This window comes from Anomalospiza imberbis, chromosome 11, assembly GCF_031753505.1.
Source record: "Anomalospiza imberbis isolate Cuckoo-Finch-1a 21T00152 chromosome 11, ASM3175350v1, whole genome shotgun sequence".
Lineage (NCBI taxonomy): Eukaryota > Metazoa > Chordata > Aves > Passeriformes > Viduidae > Anomalospiza > Anomalospiza imberbis.
Window position 1 is genome coordinate 10,425,986 of NC_089691.1, and position 16,873 is coordinate 10,442,858.

General features: G+C 40.0%; 2 protein-coding genes and 1 long non-coding RNA gene across 26 annotated transcripts in view; 2 read left to right on the top strand and 1 right to left on the bottom strand.

Moving 5' to 3' along the window:
* The first annotated feature begins 546 nt into the window (after positions 1–546).
* CCDC66 (coiled-coil domain containing 66) lies at positions 547–13,806 on the top strand. 3 transcript variants are annotated; one of them, XM_068201885.1, is made up of 13 exons: positions 547–635; positions 1,523–1,587; positions 3,153–3,175; positions 4,033–4,450; positions 5,391–5,526; positions 5,698–5,801; positions 6,698–6,816; positions 7,569–7,742; positions 8,540–8,671; positions 10,178–10,428; positions 10,804–10,888; positions 11,696–11,857; positions 13,283–13,806. In XM_068201885.1, exons 1-13 carry the CDS (start codon positions 625–627, stop codon positions 13,475–13,477), a joined length of 1,875 nt encoding a protein of 624 aa, XP_068057986.1. In that variant the 5' UTR covers positions 547–624; the 3' UTR covers positions 13,478–13,806. The 3 variants fall into 3 exon arrangements, with proteins under 3 accessions (XP_068057986.1, XP_068057985.1, XP_068057984.1); XM_068201884.1 differs by lacking the exon at positions 3,153–3,175 and having other exon boundaries at positions 584–635; XM_068201883.1 differs by lacking the exons at positions 547–635; positions 1,523–1,587; positions 3,153–3,175 and adding an exon at positions 3,337–3,476.
* Positions 3,611–9,849, bottom strand: LOC137480661 (uncharacterized). The gene is made up of 2 exons (XR_011003019.1): positions 9,691–9,849; positions 3,611–3,909 (listed from the first exon to the last, which is right to left on the bottom strand). It is a non-coding gene; the product is annotated as an uncharacterized lncRNA (long non-coding RNA).
* Positions 13,807–14,306: 500 nt separating the features above from the next.
* SLMAP (sarcolemma associated protein) overlaps positions 14,307–16,873 on the top strand; it is a 455,854-nt gene continuing 453,287 nt past the window's right edge. For all 22 annotated transcript variants that reach the window (XM_068201830.1, XM_068201832.1, XM_068201828.1 and 19 more), the window contains exon 1: positions 14,307–14,474. In XM_068201830.1, the coding sequence (XP_068057931.1) occupies positions 14,308–14,474 (167 nt within the window). In that variant the 5' untranslated portion in view covers position 14,307. The remainder of the gene's footprint in view (positions 14,475–16,873) is intronic.

Sequence of the window (16,873 nt, forward strand, 5' to 3'; positions counted from 1 at the left end):
CCGGCGCTCCGGGCCCGGGGCCGCGCGGGTTTCCATCGGACCCATCCCCGGCGCTCCGGGCCCGGGGCCGTGCGGGACTCCATCGGATCCATCCCCGGCGCTCCGGGCCCGGGGCCGCGCGGGACTCCATCGGACCCATCCCCGGCGCTCCGGGCCCGGGGCCGCGCGGGTTTCCATCGGACCCATCCCCGGCGCTCCGGGCCCGGGGCCGTGCGGGACTCCATCGGACCCATCCCCGGCGCGCCGGGCCCGGGGCCGTGCGGGACTCCATCGGACCCATCCCCGGCGCTCCGGGCCCGGGGCCGCGCGGGACTCCATCGGACCCATCCCCGGCGCTCCGGGCCCGGGGCCGTGCGGGACTCCATCGGACCCATCCCCGGCGCGCCGGGCCCGGGGCCGTGCGGGACTCCATCGGACCCATCCCCGGCGCTCCGGGCCCGGGGCCGCGCGGGACTCCATCCCCCAGGGTTCCCGGCCGCGCCGCCCCGCAGTGCTGCGGGTGCCCATTGGTGGAGCCCCCACTCGCTCACAGCCAATCGGCGCGCGGCTCCTTCAGCGGGGCGCGGAGCTGAGGGCGGGCGATGCTCGGGGCTCCGCGGGGCTCCGCGGCCGCCGGGCAGCGCCATGAACCTGGGGTAAGGAGCGAGCGGGGCCAGGGCCGGGCCGCGGCTCTTCGGGGAGGGACGGGACGGGACGGGCCCGGCCCCGCCCCCGCGGAACGCGTCGGTCCCGCGCCGGGGCGCGCAGTGCCGCGCGGCCGAGGGAGCGGGAGCCATCTGCGGGACAGAGCCGGGGGCCAGCGACCCTTGCCGTGGCAGGGCCTCGGGACGGGCTCGGGGGAGCGGTGCAGGGGGTGCGATGCCCGGGGCACTCTCCGCGGCCGGGCCGGGCTCCGCTTGCCCAAGTGCCCCTTTCTGAGGTGCCCCTTAGAAAGCAGCGTGCGAGCTCGAACTGCGCTGGGATTTTTCACTGCTAACATTTTATAATGAAATGAGAAGATAAAGTGGTGTTTGGAGCGCTTGTCGTCTCGTTGGATTGTCCAGCGCACGGAGGAAAGAAAGGCAGTTGGGTATTGACAGTGCCGCGTTCTTCTCTTGTGAACGCTTCTACCAGCGCCCGTTCCAGCCGCGAAGGTGAATTGCTGTGCATGGAAGCACAACCCAAGGCTGTTTCCAGAATGCAGCCCCGCTCTGCGATCGGCGATTTGTGTAGCACCCAGTTTATACTGTTGGATTATTAAATTCTTGAGGCGTGTTGCTCTGTGTAACGATATTGAGTGGCACCTTTATTGTTAACATGCAAAGTTGTGGTAGGTTTTTCAGTATCAATAAAACTACACCTTCTTCAAGGCATGTTGATTTCTTTGTTTTAAGTAACTTCTCAAAACATAGCTTGGGATGTGAAGGACCATCTGGAACAATAGTAATTGTTCTTGTTATGACAGTTAAAATCTTATCATTATCAGATTACTTAATATTTCAGATTCCTCTCTCTCTCTCTCTCTCTCTCTCTCATTTTGCAGCGATGGACTGAAGCTCGAAACTGAAGTGCTGGATGGAAAGCCTAGGCTAATTTTAGCTTCTTCTGGTATTTTTTTAATTTAATCTTTAAAGCTTCTTGAAGTTAAACCTAATATCCAAGAGACATGAAGCCCAGCTTTCCTGCAATATTTTTGAGATGAGGAAGAATGTTTGTGCATTGTTATTTCTAAGTCCTTTCTGTCGCCAGCTTGATTCTGAACAGTCGGTTGATAATGGACTCTGGATAGTCTGTGCACCAGGGAACAGCTGGCAAATAGTCTCCACTGTAGTAAAAATAAAAAGTTAAGTGCTATTGTGTATCAACTGGCATAACTTGATAATTTCTGTAACTTTATAGCACATTACTTGCCAGGATAAAAGAGGCTTAATAACAGCTTAATTTACACAGCATGACATCATTACCATCACGTTTTTAAAGTAGCTTCAGTATTTGCAGTATTTTCAACATTTTTAATATTCAATAAGCAGTTCATTTAGGCCAAATCTCACTACTACCATCTGAGATATACTGTGAAAACCGATGTTGGTAATTAAATGTTAATAAATTATGTTTCTGTGGTTTGTCAGACATATGTCTCTGCAATAAATTCCAATTTTGTGATTTGTCAGACATACATTTCTGTACAAGTCTACTTCTCCTGACTGTTATACATAGTCAGGATACAGAAATTCTCCATTAAATGCTGTTTCAATTATATTTCATTTTCTGCATTTACCAGACAGCTGCCAAATGAGACACTATGTGGTGTTTTGAGCCAGGAGGGAATTCCAGTGCTCTTTACAATCATCTTTAGCATCTTGGGCTGGCTAGGGCAAGTCTGTGTTCCAGAGTGCTCCAAGATAAAGCCTTGTCTTGCACTGTGAACTAGCCTTGAACAAGCAGTCTTTTGCATAAACAGCATTTCCTTGAGTTGAATGCTGTCAAAAATTGCATCAAATTGTATTTGTTATGAATTTTGTTTCTGCACTGAAAAACACTGCTCACATTCTTAGGGGCTGAAGTAGGATTATTCTGCAGTAGCTTAAGGGCACTTTTTCTCTCTTATACAGAAAAAAATAGCTTTGTGTACAGGATTTCTTGAGTACCACATTCTTTCTATTAATATTAGAACATTCTTTATTCATAAGTATTATATTGAACATGGCACTTATTTTTGAGACTACTACACCTCTATGCATCCTCCAAGGTGTGAGTTAAAAGACAGAAGAGTAATTCAGGACACAGGTGTGGGAGTAATGGAGATAAACAACATCATGGAACCAAAGAAGGCATTACCACAGGGCTCTCTGAGAATAAATAGCAGGGGAAGGGCAGATGGGCACAATAATTTGATTAGATGTGCATAAAATGTGTATATAAAGGGGTTTTTTTTACAGGAAATAGTTGCTGAAATAGATCTAATTTTTTTTCCAGCATACTTTTGAAGTGTGTATACTGAAATAAGTAAAAAAAAGTAAAATTATCAGGGCAGATGGTAAGGGAAAAGTACTGTCCCCCTGATTTACAATAATCAGATAACTATAATGTTTTACTAATTTCTTAAGATTGTTTTTCAGGGGCAAGTTGTTATTAAATACTTCTTTCATATGTTTGTGTTTGTTTCCCAAAAGATAAATCAAAGCCTGCCATGAAGGTAAGTGTAAAATTTTTAGAACACACAAATTCACTATTTGTTAACAGAAAATTTGAGAAATTGAACTGTATAAACTTGTAAACAATTATATTTATGAAAGAAAAATATGTGCTCATGAGTCTCTTTTAACTTGACATATTCTGTTATTTCTCAGTTTTATAATAGCTGTTCAGAAGGATGAATTCAAAGTTTTGTGACTATTTTTACCTTTTCAAAATGCATTAGTTGCCTTGGCCAAGAAGTTAGAGCAGCAGAGGGAATCATCTAAATGAGAACTTTCAGAGACCTTAAAGGGATTCTGGTAAAATAGAGATCTGATGTGTGCTTAATTTCAAGTTTGGTCATATAGGCTGTCTCTGAGTAAACTGCAAGGGGATGGATTTGGGAAAGAGAAAAAGCAGAAAAAGGTCGCAGTACACAGGAAATAATTACAAATTTGCACCAAGGACCTTGGAAAGAATAAAACTTAGTTCAGAGTGGAAGAATCAAGACTGAAATACTGCTGGCTGCATGGTGAAAGCATATACCTATGTGAAGCCAGGAAACACCTATTCCCTATTCAGAAACACCAAAGTTAAGCAGAATTAATGCTTGTTAATTCTTTTAAATGCCATGCTACATAAAGTTATTATCCATACCGTCATTTCGAAATACTCAAATTCAGATGCTGTGTCCTCTTCCAAAGTTTTCCTGGTACTTGTGAAGATGTTTCAGTAGTTTATACAGAGTTTCTGCTGATGGAACAGAAAAGAAAAATGACACTTATTTTCCTTGTTGCCTCAATCTTGTTATCATTTGTTACAAATACAAATTTTTTTCCTTGTTTAATAGATGGTGAAATCTTTTTGCTTTAACAGATGGGTAATAAAGCCAGAGCACCTAAACAGGCATTGAGAATAAAGCACACTGGGCTCATCTTGAGGCCAACACAAAATGCTTGTATCAAGAAGGAAAATTTATCAAAACCAAGGAGTGAATCAAGCTTATCAATGACAAAAGGTGAAAAACTGCAAGTTAATAAACACTCCTCACATGAAGCCACAACTAAAGGTTACTCTTTGATTTTCCAAAGAGATAAGACAAACAGATATCCTGATTCAGAGGATTCTAGTATTGTAAAAAAGACTAAACACAAACCTCAAGCCCCACATGTATCAGCTGAAGACTTCAAAAGTTTGGTGTGTTTAACACAAGCACAGCTTCAACAGATTTTGATGATTGTTAAAGAAGGAAGAAGCATCTCTGAGACTCACAATGAAATGCAAGAGGAAATGGGTAAGCTAACAGCCATTGGATGCATTTGTTCCATGGAAACAGAGCAAAATGTGAAAGCTTAACTTGGAGTCAATAATTTCAGGTTATTTGCACATTGTAGAGATGTTACACTTAGGTTGAATGGTCTCAGACAAAATACCATTTGCCATTATGAATGTGACATTGTTAATATGAGAGCCAAGCATTTCAGAATTATCACGGAAAAAAGATTGTTAGATTTCCAGTATTCTGAAAAGCAAACCAGCAAGAAACGTTATCACTGTTTCATGCAAAATAAGAACCATTTTACACTGGGTGTAAAATGAACCATTTTACCATTTTTTCATTCAAAATAAGAACCATTTTACACTAGAACTGCATTTTTCTACTGCCCAAGGAGAAGGGTCCTTCTGGTTTGTGAAGAGTTCAGGCCTTCCTCTGTGTCTCAAGAGCAGTTCTGCCATTTTCCTGTGGCTAAAGTTGGATTTGTGTCTTTTTACCTAAAAGACTGGACTATTAGTGCTGAATAGTATTTTTCTTTTCCCATCCCCAATTCTACTGAGAATTGTAAGAACTGTTGCTTATCTTCCTTTATTGCATCCTTCCCAATTCTACTGAGAATTGTAAGAACTGTTGCTTATCTTCCTTCATTGCATCCTTCCTCCTGTTGGTGGATCTGTGGAGGGGTCAGCTTTTGCACCAAGAATAAGACATCCTGCAATTAATTAGAGTCCCAAATTGAGCCCTTAGCCAAGAATAAGTGATTATTAAATCTAGCATTTTAAAAACACCCTGTGAAGGTATAACTTACATGCCTTAACTATTTTAAGCAGGGCTGAAAACACTTTTGTTAAATTGTGGGGAATCTGCAAGTTTTTGCTGCTCTCAAAGTATTTACTCAAAGCTGAAGCAAGTTTAGTGGTTATATATACATTTATATATATTTATGTTCTACCAACAGCTGCTAATGAGGCATCAGAGGAAAATGTTATAGGATCACTCCAAAAAGATTGTGAAGTGTCCCCAGTTCCAGATGAAGCAAACTCTGATTCAGGCAGGGAACAAGAAGCACATCCACAGCCAAGACAGAATGTTATGTAGGTACATTTGTGTTACTGTGTACAAAAATTGTGTCTCCAATAAAGGTTCATATTGTATGTTCTTAGTAACATTAATATTTTTTATAAATACTAATTACAAAGTTACCTCTAAAATTTAACAGATCAGCTTTCTAGATAAAAATCTTCCCCCTCCTTCCTTTTCTCTAGAAAAGATTCATGGAAACCTGCTGACTTGTTTAGTACCTTGGGTGAAAGAGAAGGGGAGAAAGCCTTACTGGAATTTAAAAAGACCCAATGGAAGAAGGAATTAGGTATTTATGATGTGTAAAGTACATTTTTGATATATTTTTATTACACTCAGAATGCCAAGAAATTTGGTATTCCTTATGCCCTTTTAAATTTACTTAGTACAGTTGCTACAAATTGAAAAGTAAGTAAGTCTCCAAGACAGATTAAGATTCTTGAATTTCAAAAGTTTATGCAAAGATTATAAATTCTTGCAAGAAACACTTCTTTGCCAATTAAATATTATCTCAAATGTATTATTGTGCTTTGCATTTTAGGTACTTCTTGCCAGCAGTTTTGTCACTTTCTGACAGTAATTTAACAGCCATTGTCGTTAAAAAATTCATTTGTTTTTTCATGGAATAGCATCACCCCAATCTACAAGCATGACTGAGTGTATGAAATTGCAATTTGAACTTGAGAGAGTTTGCAGTCCAGCCCTATCACCAATTAGGGGGAATCTCTGGTGGAAACAAAAACTGTTCAATACAGTAGTAAATTCTCTCTGACAAATTAAGCTTTTTATGATTCACATGGAGGAATGCTGTGTTTTGCTTTGAAATTGGATTTAGACCATTTGGTTTCAAGGTTTAATTCTACATTGTCAGTAGCTTCCATTATAGCTCCATTGGTTTTAATAATATTGAAGTAGTTCAAGACTGGTGTAACAAAATGCAGAGAGTTCATATATTTGGTTATTTGTTGGTTTTTAGACTCCCCACTTACCTCTGCATCCCTGGGCAGATGCCCACTTTGCTCTTAAGAGCAAGGTCATGAGAGATTGGTGAGACTGACTGGTGACAGCTCTTGTGTCCATTTCACAGTCCGAGTGACAGGGAAGACATGTATTGTGTCTTTTTTATTTTTTTAACTGCTAAATGTTTGCAATAGGAACTCTAGTAAGAGTTTGGTTTTGTTTAAGATGAACAGGTAGCACTGAAGAAGAAGCTGAAAGAAACTCTGGAGGGAGAGGTGGGTTACTTCTGGGCAAAACTTGGCAGTAATAAAACGCCTAAGGTGGAAACACCTGACCCAGACCAGGTAAGCCTGTCCATAAACAAAAGAGCACAGTTTTCACAGCACTGTTGCAGAACAGTTTAACTTCTAATTCATAGAAGATTTTATTTTCTGTACAAATCCTCTAGAATCCAATATTGATGGTGCTTTAAGCCTTCTCAGGGTATGAATTGCTGCAGCTCCCTGGTCCACACTTACTTGTTGCCCCAGGTCATAACTTGTCAGCTTAAGATCTTTATAGCAGGAACAGCCCTTTCCTGTCCCTCCATTTGGATTCCTGACTAAAAAGTATAAATCTTTTCTTGTTCTGTTTGGGGGAATAGTCTCAAATGTAATTCCTGGCTATATATTATATACATTGTTCATGAGCTCTCACATACATTTTATTGCTTACATAATGAGCACAACCAATATGACATCTAGCTTTTTTAAAAGCTGTCATTCTGAAACCACTGTGTTAGATAAATGCATTATACTCACAAGAGATTTCTCCAGTAAAAATTATTGATGTTAAACAGAACAGGGTTGTATCTACTATCATTTCTTACAGCAAAAGCAACTTGCACTTTTTTGTGGGACATTCAGCATTCCTAGCAAAGTTTTGACTCTATCCTATAAGAATTTGTTTCAGTCTACATAATTGATAAATAGTGGATAAAAGAGGCTTAGTTACAAATTTGAGCTGAGGTTTTAATGAACAGCAGCTTCTAGAAGTATGATTTTGTTAACAAAACAGGTGAGCTGAATGAGTCTTAAAATGGTCCCTTTGTTTGCAGACAGTGCTTCCAGCTGACTCAGTTCATGGCACTGAGGAGAACGCTGCCTGTACAGCTGCTTTAGCCACAGAGGCTGATGGAGTTGCACTGAATGTTCCAAGAGCTCCAGCTGGGCAGTCTTCTGATTTCAGTCCTGACTTTCCAGCTGGCAGTTGCACAGCATTGGGTTTCAGGGTAAGATTTTTAATTGCCTGCAAGGTTTTTTTACTTATTTATTAAGAACAAATGTTTGTCTCAAGAAGTTCTTTTAAACCAGAAGAATTCCTTAGACCTTTTTGCTGTGTACAAATAACTTTGTCTGAATTAATGTTTACCAAAATATCAATGCTTTGAAGATAGCACTTCCTTCAAGGCTGATGTAAAGAGCAGTACTGTAGGTGTGATATGCACTATTAATTAGTTTTTAAGTATTTGCTGAAGAAATAGAGAAGTGGGAACATGTATAAAATAAAAGATATTGTTGGCAGAAGGTTCAAGAAGTAGGTCTTAAATTATGGCTGGTAGGCAGTGACTGAAGAGAAATTTTTGTCAGATGGCATTGGAAGTTCTCAGTGCCACTGGAGCTTGTTAAATAGTACAGAGATGCCTTAAGATGCAGAAACAGAAGAATGAAGATGGTAGCTCCTTAATTTGAAACAGATCACTGCTAATTAGATTGTGGTCCTGAATCTGCCTGGAACACAGACTGAGCAATGAACCATAGGAAGAAAAAGGGATTTTTGGTCATGATACAAATAAGTAGAGTGTTCTAGAGTTAGAGGCTGATGGTTCAAGTTAAAGTAATATTCATAATTCGTCTTTCTATTAGCAGTCAGATACTTGCTACAGTTACAAAGTTACATCCTTTTATAGTGCTAGAGAAAGGCCCAGTTTTGCTCGCCACCTGAAAGCAGAGCTTTTTGCCAAGTCCTTATTATGTGGCTGGACAAGATACTTAATTTTTCCTAGAACAAGCAGTTGTCTTATTTCAGGAAGCTGTGCCACAGGAGCGACCTTTTAGTGCTCTGAAACATGACCAACAGAAGAAGTGGCTTGAAGAGTTGGACAAGCAGAAGGAAGAAGCTAAACTACGAAAATTAGAAGAAAAACTTAATTTATCAAAGGTATCTGTGATTTAGAGAAGTCTTTCTCTATTTTTGTTTTAAGAAACAAAAAATCAAATTAGTGAAGTGGCAACAAAGATGGAATTTTGTACAGCATGTCTAGGTTTTCACCATAAGGATGCACTTACTGAACATAGAGCCAGTGGCTGTTCAGTATTTCAGTGTGTGGTGTGTTAGAGGGCTTGCTGCAGGGATGGAGACAGTGGCAGCATCACCGAAAATCAGGGAGAAAATAAAACCCTCTAGCACTATATTTGAAGTGATAGAGAATCAGGCATTACTTTATTTTCTGGCCAGGATGTGCCAAGGAAAATGTTCCAAACACACGTTTTTGCAGAATTTTCCCCCAAACTTTATATAGTCAAAACCCATAGAGATGCACCGTTTTCAAGTTCACTGGTCTAGAGTTGAGCCATCCCCAGTATTCAGTTTCCTATTGGATCCTAATCTCCTTGCCTCCGGTGTTAATTAGATTTTCATTCTTACCAGATGTCTCCAATTCTGCCAAAGGCAGCATCTGAGCGTAGATGTTTTTTAGATGGCCACTGATGTTTTGTTGATGTTCCGTTGATGGCCTTTTATCTTTCTGGGTATCTTTGGGCTACTCCCAGTCTGTTGCTATGTTCAGCCCATCTTCTTACAGTGATGCTACATCTCCTAAAAGTGTCAAGAAAATTCCTTTCCCCAAGGCCAAGTTAAATTAAGCCCAACTAGAGAGACAAAATAAAAATTTACAAGTTATATTGTTTCCAACAGTAGTAGTTTCTTTCTCTTTTCCACTATGTGTAGAAGCACTTGGGTTTGCAAGGTGGTGTAGAGACGATGGCTAGACACTTTAGAAAAAGATTTGTGTAGACTACAGGAGGTGAGAAAAGAAAAACCAAGTACAATGTGTCACAGCAATGCCAACATACTGTTTGTAGAAATACTTTTTTAAATACACATACATACTCATGAAGCTATAAAAAAAACTTAAAAGCAAGCACTTCTCCAGAAAGTATGGAAGAAAATAGCCTTACCTTTTTTTAACCCCCAAAGCCAGCCTTGCTGCCTGGGGTGGTTACAGACCTGCACACAACACAAGTCTTGTCTTTTCCTGAGTAGCTGAAGGGATCAGGCTTCCTTTGTAAACTGTTTTTTAACTGTGAAGGGAACACAGCTGGGCTATGTTCCTTCATTACCTGTCTTCTTAATTGAGGAGGTGTGCTGTGGAAGGAGGGCTGCAGGCACCAGAGAGTGGCCCTTTCCTTTTTTCCATGAAAATGCAGTAACAACATGTTTGTGCTGACCAGGTATGGATCAGCATTATAATGATCTGACTTGCATTTTAAGTAACTGAGACATTTGTTTTCTCACTTAAGGAAGTAACTGCTGTCTGCATTGTAGCTTTTCAAATGTTCCTGGTGTACAAAATGTGTATTGTCTGTTTTATTAACCACCCTTTATAGGGCGTAACTGAATCCTTGTTTTTCTTTTTGCTGTTGTTGTTGCTTGATACTTATTTAGGCAGAAGAGCATGACAGATGGGAAATGCATTTTGATTCTTTTAAGAACCATTTTAATGCTAAGGTCCAGCACCCCTTAAATGGAATGCACAGAAAGCCTGAAAGTCTTTCCCTGTCACCTGATGCCAAGGACCCGAGTGTTTTCGTTCACCCTTTGTCCCCTGCATCTTTAGGCAACCTCATGCCCTTACAGATGGGAACTGCAGAAAAAGCTGCTAAAAATGGTGCTTTGGAACAAAATCAGAGGGTCAGGTGAGTGAGCTTTGTAAGGGTAATTATTTTCCCAGCTAGTACATTTCTGGTACCTCCTCAGAAATTTAAAAAAATTAAATAAAATCCTTTACCTTCATTTGGCTTTTGTTGGTTTTTTTTTTTTTGCAAGTACCTGTTGTTTCACTGTTGAAAGACACAAGTGCTGCCAATGTTTATTAATGAAATTTATTGCAAATAACCTTTGTCCTTAATGAAAAGGATTTCCTAATCTATGAATTAATTTATATATTAATTTATAACTAACACAACAGAATAACCTCAATATGAACATGAAATCTAACTGATTCTAATTAAGAAAGGCTTAAGGATTATTTTCTAATGATTCAAAGCATTGGCATGTCCCTTTGTTCACAGTTTCCTCCGTTCCATGACAGCTCTGCTGGACCCTGCACAGATTGAGGAGAGGGACAGGAGGCGGCAGAAGCAGTTGGAACATCAGGTAGACTTGGGCTTTAAAGCCTCACAGTTTTTTAATAAGAAGAAAAGATGAAAGGTTATGTCTCATGAATAAAGCATGAGATTCAATACCAGAACCCAGGAGGCACTTGACTTTTACGCTTTAGATGACATGTGCACTGTTTGGCAGTATTTCCTTCAGTCAGGCTCTACAATTCCCTACAATTCCCATTCAATATTTACATGAGATTATTGCACTTCTGTAAATGAATTCCTGCCTCATAAAAAGGTACAGTTCAGTCCTTAGAGCTCTAGCAGGTTTGTATGCATTTTCCTTGAGTCTCTACTGTTATAAGGAGGAGAAATCTGATATTTACAGATTCCCACTCCATGAACCTTTAGTTTTTTATCTACTTCACTAACATTTACCTAACCTCTGTGGCACCCTAACAATGTGTGTCTGTGTGCTGGTGTCTCTACTACAGTGTGAAAAAAGTCTCAATATAAATGTAGAGACTGTTCTAGTCACACTGCTGAATCAAACTCCTGGATTACCAGGAGCTTTTTCACCAATAAGGTGCAAATCAGACCTTCATCTCTTTGCAAGAAAAAAAAAGTATTTCCTAAAACATAAAAAGCTTCTTTTTTTGTCTGAGTATTTCAGACTGCTCAATTGGGCTGGTGGTTTTCCAGAAACAAAACCAGGAGTATTTGAAATAAATTGTCTTCAGGTTTTTTTTCCACTTGTCCAAATCCAATCCTACACGTATACAAAAATACATTAATAAATACCTTACAATATGTTAATGCTGTATCTTTTACATTGCCCTTTTTGTCCTGATCCTGCCAGAAAGCAATAATGGCTCAGGTGGAAGAAAAACGGAAGCAGAAACAACTGGAGGAAGAGCAGAGAAAATGGGAAGAGCAACAGGAAGAACTGCGCCTGGCACGAGAAAAAGCACAACTGCAGAAACAGTTTGAAGAAGAAATGCTGAAACAAAAACAAAAGGAGGTGAGGTTTGCAATATCGTAGTGCAGATTGTCAGTGATAACACTGAATTTTGAAGGAAATAGTTCTTGTTCCTCACTTTCAAAATTTTGCTCATCATTTTGAAAATGAAAACTATCCAAAATGTAGACTTCCTTAGTTAATAAACATACAACACCGTACAAGAATAAGGCCAGATTCTTTTTTTGAACAAGAGCCTTTTCAGGAAGAGAGTGCAAGAACTGGCAGAAATAGAAATGTAGTTTTAAATAGTGCAGAAATGCAAATTTAAAATTAAAAAATACCTCAAAGTATGTAATCCAATTATTATTATTGGTAACTTGATGCTTTTAAGGTGCTTCAGTACCAGAAGTTCATCTGAGTGAATGTGCTTTCAGTCTGAATTAAAGACTTCTTAGGATATAGTCTGGAAAAGGCATTTTAAAAGTCATTCAAGTTTTCCATCTTTCCCCTGCATAGCTGTTGCTGAGCTTTACACAGTGCTTTCATATAAAAGTTAAACCAGAGGTATGTTTTGACCTTTGGTAAATACAGATTTTGCATTTCTATCTCTCCTTTAACCCCTGTGGAAGGTGAAACACTTGTTCTGATGTTTCATTCTTCCTTTTGGCACAGTAGAGCTATCACTGTTTGCTTCCTCTTTGGAACAGTAGCAGATTTCATGGTGTCAAAAGACACGGTGATTCCAGAAACAGTCTTCTCCAAAGCCTGCAGAAATGTGAACTCCTGATTTCTCTGCATTTTCTGGATGGAAGTTAGTGGCATCTGCTTGTAGATGCTTGAACAGACTGGTTCAACATGAGCAAAGTCATCCTCGTAATTGCTCAGCTCCTTTGAAACATGTGACTGCACCAGTTGTTCTTTCCAACTGCAAATGCAGGAGGGAGTGGGATCAGCTGCTAATAACAGCTGGGAAATTAGATTTTCCTTGGCAAAGTCTCCTGCACCTTGAACCCACTGAGTCAGGGAACTGTAACCCCCTGACATTTTGCTGGGGAGCGTTTACTGTCTCCTCCCTGTACAAGCAGGAGTAAGATGGGGGTTATTACTTTTATTTGGTCTCCTTTCGTTTCATTAAACCACATGCTACAGGAAGTTGCAGATGGCTGACATCAGATGGCATCTAGAAAAAAAGGAATTTATTAGAAGGGAAATAAATAGCCAGATAACTTCGAGGATATAAATGCTCATTTTTTAATGCTAAGAATGAAGATCTTTCATTAGGACAGCAGAGGTTCTGAACTTATAATCATAGAAATTATAAGTTACATACTGTACTTACTCAACTAGTTTTAGTTTTGAAAAAAAAAATACTTTCCCTAAATAAAAATACATATAAACTTTGAGGATTATATGTTCATTAAATAATCCAGTTAATTTTATTCTCAAAATAAATAATCACATATTTACCCTTTTTTTTTTTTTCAGGAACTTGCAACTCTTAAAGCTAGAGAGCTTTATCAGACAATGGAGAAAGCTCAGGAATTAGCCCAGGGATCAAAACAAGACCAGCACATTCCAGACTTGGCTCAGAAGGCACATGACATTTCAGAACTTCAGAACAGTCTTGGTGGTGGCAAGTATAAATCTCACACTCAGTTTGCCTGTTCCTTTGGTGGTTGAAAGCAAGTTGTTTCTGGGATTGGAGTGGGTTTTTTTGGTTTTTGTTTCCTAGTCTGCATTTGGGTCACAAACCAACTTTCATTACAATTTATTTACCTTTCAAACAAATATGTGTTAACTCCCATGGAGAATATTGTGGTTTAGTAAGTTTCAAATACTGTATTACATAAAGGAAGAAATGCAGAGATATTGGCAGGAATGAACAGGAATATTTAGACCTGTGTGCTGTCAGATTTCCAGTGGAAGAGTACCGGGATTTGGACCAGAGTTCTCAGTATTGCTTTGAGCTCTAAACCACAGCAGTCTGGTAACGCTGTAGCATGGTTTAAATTGAATTAGGTTACTGTTAGAAACACATATCACAGACTGATTATGTGCAGGTGCATTTATTGAAGAGCTCTGGGAAGTCAGAGGTACAGACCCAAATCTGACTCTGCCATGGATTTGAGATGAACACGTTTTTATGTCCTATCATTACATAGCTACATATTGATTATTAAACTTATCTTGTTCTGTTGAATACATTGATCTCATCCAAGCATGGATTCTTGTAATCTCCATCATCGTTCCTCGTGATTCCTGTTACGGTTAAACAATAATCATATCCAATTACCAATCAATCATCACATGTAACAATCATATCATTTATCATAATTAGAAAATAATTATACAGGTGCAGTTTCGCATGATCCAGTAAAGACAAAGCCCAACATTTTCCCAGGGCCTACCCTAGCATTTTCCCAGGGCCCACGAGGCCCGACCTTTCTTCCCAACTCCCCTGAATCTCCCATGATGTTAGAAACATTTTATCCCTGTACTATCATTACTAAATGGAACAACTCTACCATTTTTCAGGTGATACAGAGTTTGACAACTGTAATTCTGGCATTTCAGCACAAAGTACTGATTTCCCTGCTGGAGTGGAGAGCCCCCCTGAGCAGCAGGCCTCCCCTCGGAAGGACACGGCGGTGCAGACAGGTACAGAGCCCACACCTGAGTTACTCTGGGACCTCCAGACAGGCAGGGGACCCTGTTTGAAAATGAGCCAAATCACTGACACTCGCAGGGAATAAAGCTAGAAAGAAATACTTGCACAGACACAGTCAGGTTGGTGTGTCACAGTGTGCCACTTTATTCCTCTATTTATCACTATGTATTCTTCTAAATAAATTATATTTCTGTATAGTTGTAACTTACCAGTTACAAATCCCATAGTCTGGAATACTGTGTCAATTTAGGGTCACAAGCCACATAGGTCCAAATTTTTAAGGTAACTTGATTTGGTTCTCCAGTCTTCTGTGTTTTATCCCTCCCTCACTGAATTTGTTTCTAACAGGTCCTATGTGTCCTTCACAGAAAAAAAGAATAAAAAAGCATTATAAAACTGTAGCAGCCATTTTTAAAATAAAATAAGTAATGGTAGATCGATACATATACAAAAGTCAACCAAGAAATTTCAATAGCTCAGACTTGGAGTTAAAATACAATTTTTTTTTAGATTGCTTTAATACTTCAGCATACACGGAGTCAGCTGAGGAAAGAACTGCATGTTGTGAATCACCTGATATTTCCATAGAATATAAAGAAATGCCTAACAGCAAAAAATACCAGAAGGAAATGCAGTGTATGGATAAAAGTAAACTTCCAGGAAAAGGGACTGGTGGTATTTACAGTGATCTATATGAGCAATATGCAAGAAAAGAAAGGCACGTTAAATCTTCGGAAAAATACATCAAAAGACCTGACTGGAACATAAACAAGCCTGGGAAAAGATACATTCCAGCCTCAGAAAGGTACCCTAAACCACTGCAGAAACAGAGGGAGGAGAAGAAGGTGCGCCGCCAAATGGAGCTGCTGCAGCTGGTGGAAAGGAACAGCCCTGGGCAGCTCAGTGCAAGGAGAGGGGGGCACTCAGCCAGGTCTCTCTCACCTCGGGAAGAAACAGCTGTGAAGAGTAAGGGCCACAGAGGCAGAAAGGTGGGTCACTGGCCTTTGAGAACAATGATGTGTTTTTAAAACTCTTGTACCTCACAGTTTTACCTGCGTGGGAATTCAGTTATGTAACTGGAACATTGAAATTCTCCTGTTGCTCATCCTTATGTTAGCACTGTTCATCAGGAGCAGAAGAACATATTCAGCTTTTGTGACTGAGTTTTTACTGTTATTTCAGTCTTCCAAAGTGCTGATTCCTTTTTGTTTGCTCACTAACACTGATTCATGATGTAAACAGAGAGCTTAAATGCAAGCAGTGTGCAGGACACAGTGACATGACTGACTTGCTTTTTTTTGTCCAGTCATTGTGCTGTGCTGACAGGTGAGGTACAGCAGCACCTACTCAAGAAAACAGTGTTTATTTCTGCAAAGAATATGGATTACTGAGGATGTACTCCATTGCCACAGAAATGCATCCTTCTTAGTGGAGTCATTCTCCATTTGCAGTAAGCATTATATCTGTAGAGCTTGTGGCTGGAAAAAAGTCTTTTAAAGAAAATACTATCAGATATATTTTTGGCTTCTCTCTTGCCCTCTCTCTCACTTGTTCACTCTCTATATGCATAAACACCTCACTTTCTCACATCTTCAAATAACAAAACTCTGGACCTTTCCTTTAATATCTTGGATTGAACCTTTCAGGTTTATAAATTCCTATGCTCCAAGGATAGGAGGATAGACATAATATTTTTGATAGTGCTTAGAGCTGCCAAAGACAGAAACTTGGAGTAAATCCTCCTGTAATGTGTTGCTTTATTTCACGGGCACTGCAAGTGTCTTAAATGCAAATCTTTGATAAATGCCTTTCTCCTGAAGCCAGGTCAAACAAGTCCTTTTGGAATTTCAGAACAAACTTTTTCTGAAAAATCGAAGCTTTTAATGTAAAAAACACAGAAATTTTTTGTTTTGCTTTTGACTTTTTTGTTTTCTTCTAGGAAGAAAAATTTCATAAGAATCACTTGAATGAGGAAAGGTACGTCAATACTTTGCATTAATGAAATGTAGGAATACATTATTACTGAAATGCATGTGCTTTTCTTTCCTGATTTTTTTTAAAGAATTTAGATATATCTCATTGTCTACTATTAAAAATACACAAGACCATACAGATTGCAAGTATAAAAGCAGAATAAATAAGCAAAAATCTTGTCCTCCAAAGATTGTCTCTGTTATTTGAGAAAATCACATTACTGAAGTATCGTTTGAGCTTTTTTATAACTTCAGTTGTTCCTTACAGATCTGAATCCCCACCTGTTCCAGCAGTTAGGAACAGATTACTCCAAGTACAACAAAGAGAGATCCAGGCTTCTCATTTCCTGCTGTGTAAGCCGCTGTGTGGAAGAGAGGCCGCCCAGGCCAGGCGCTCCCCCGCCGCAGTGGCCGAGCCGCGGAGCCCTCCCTCGG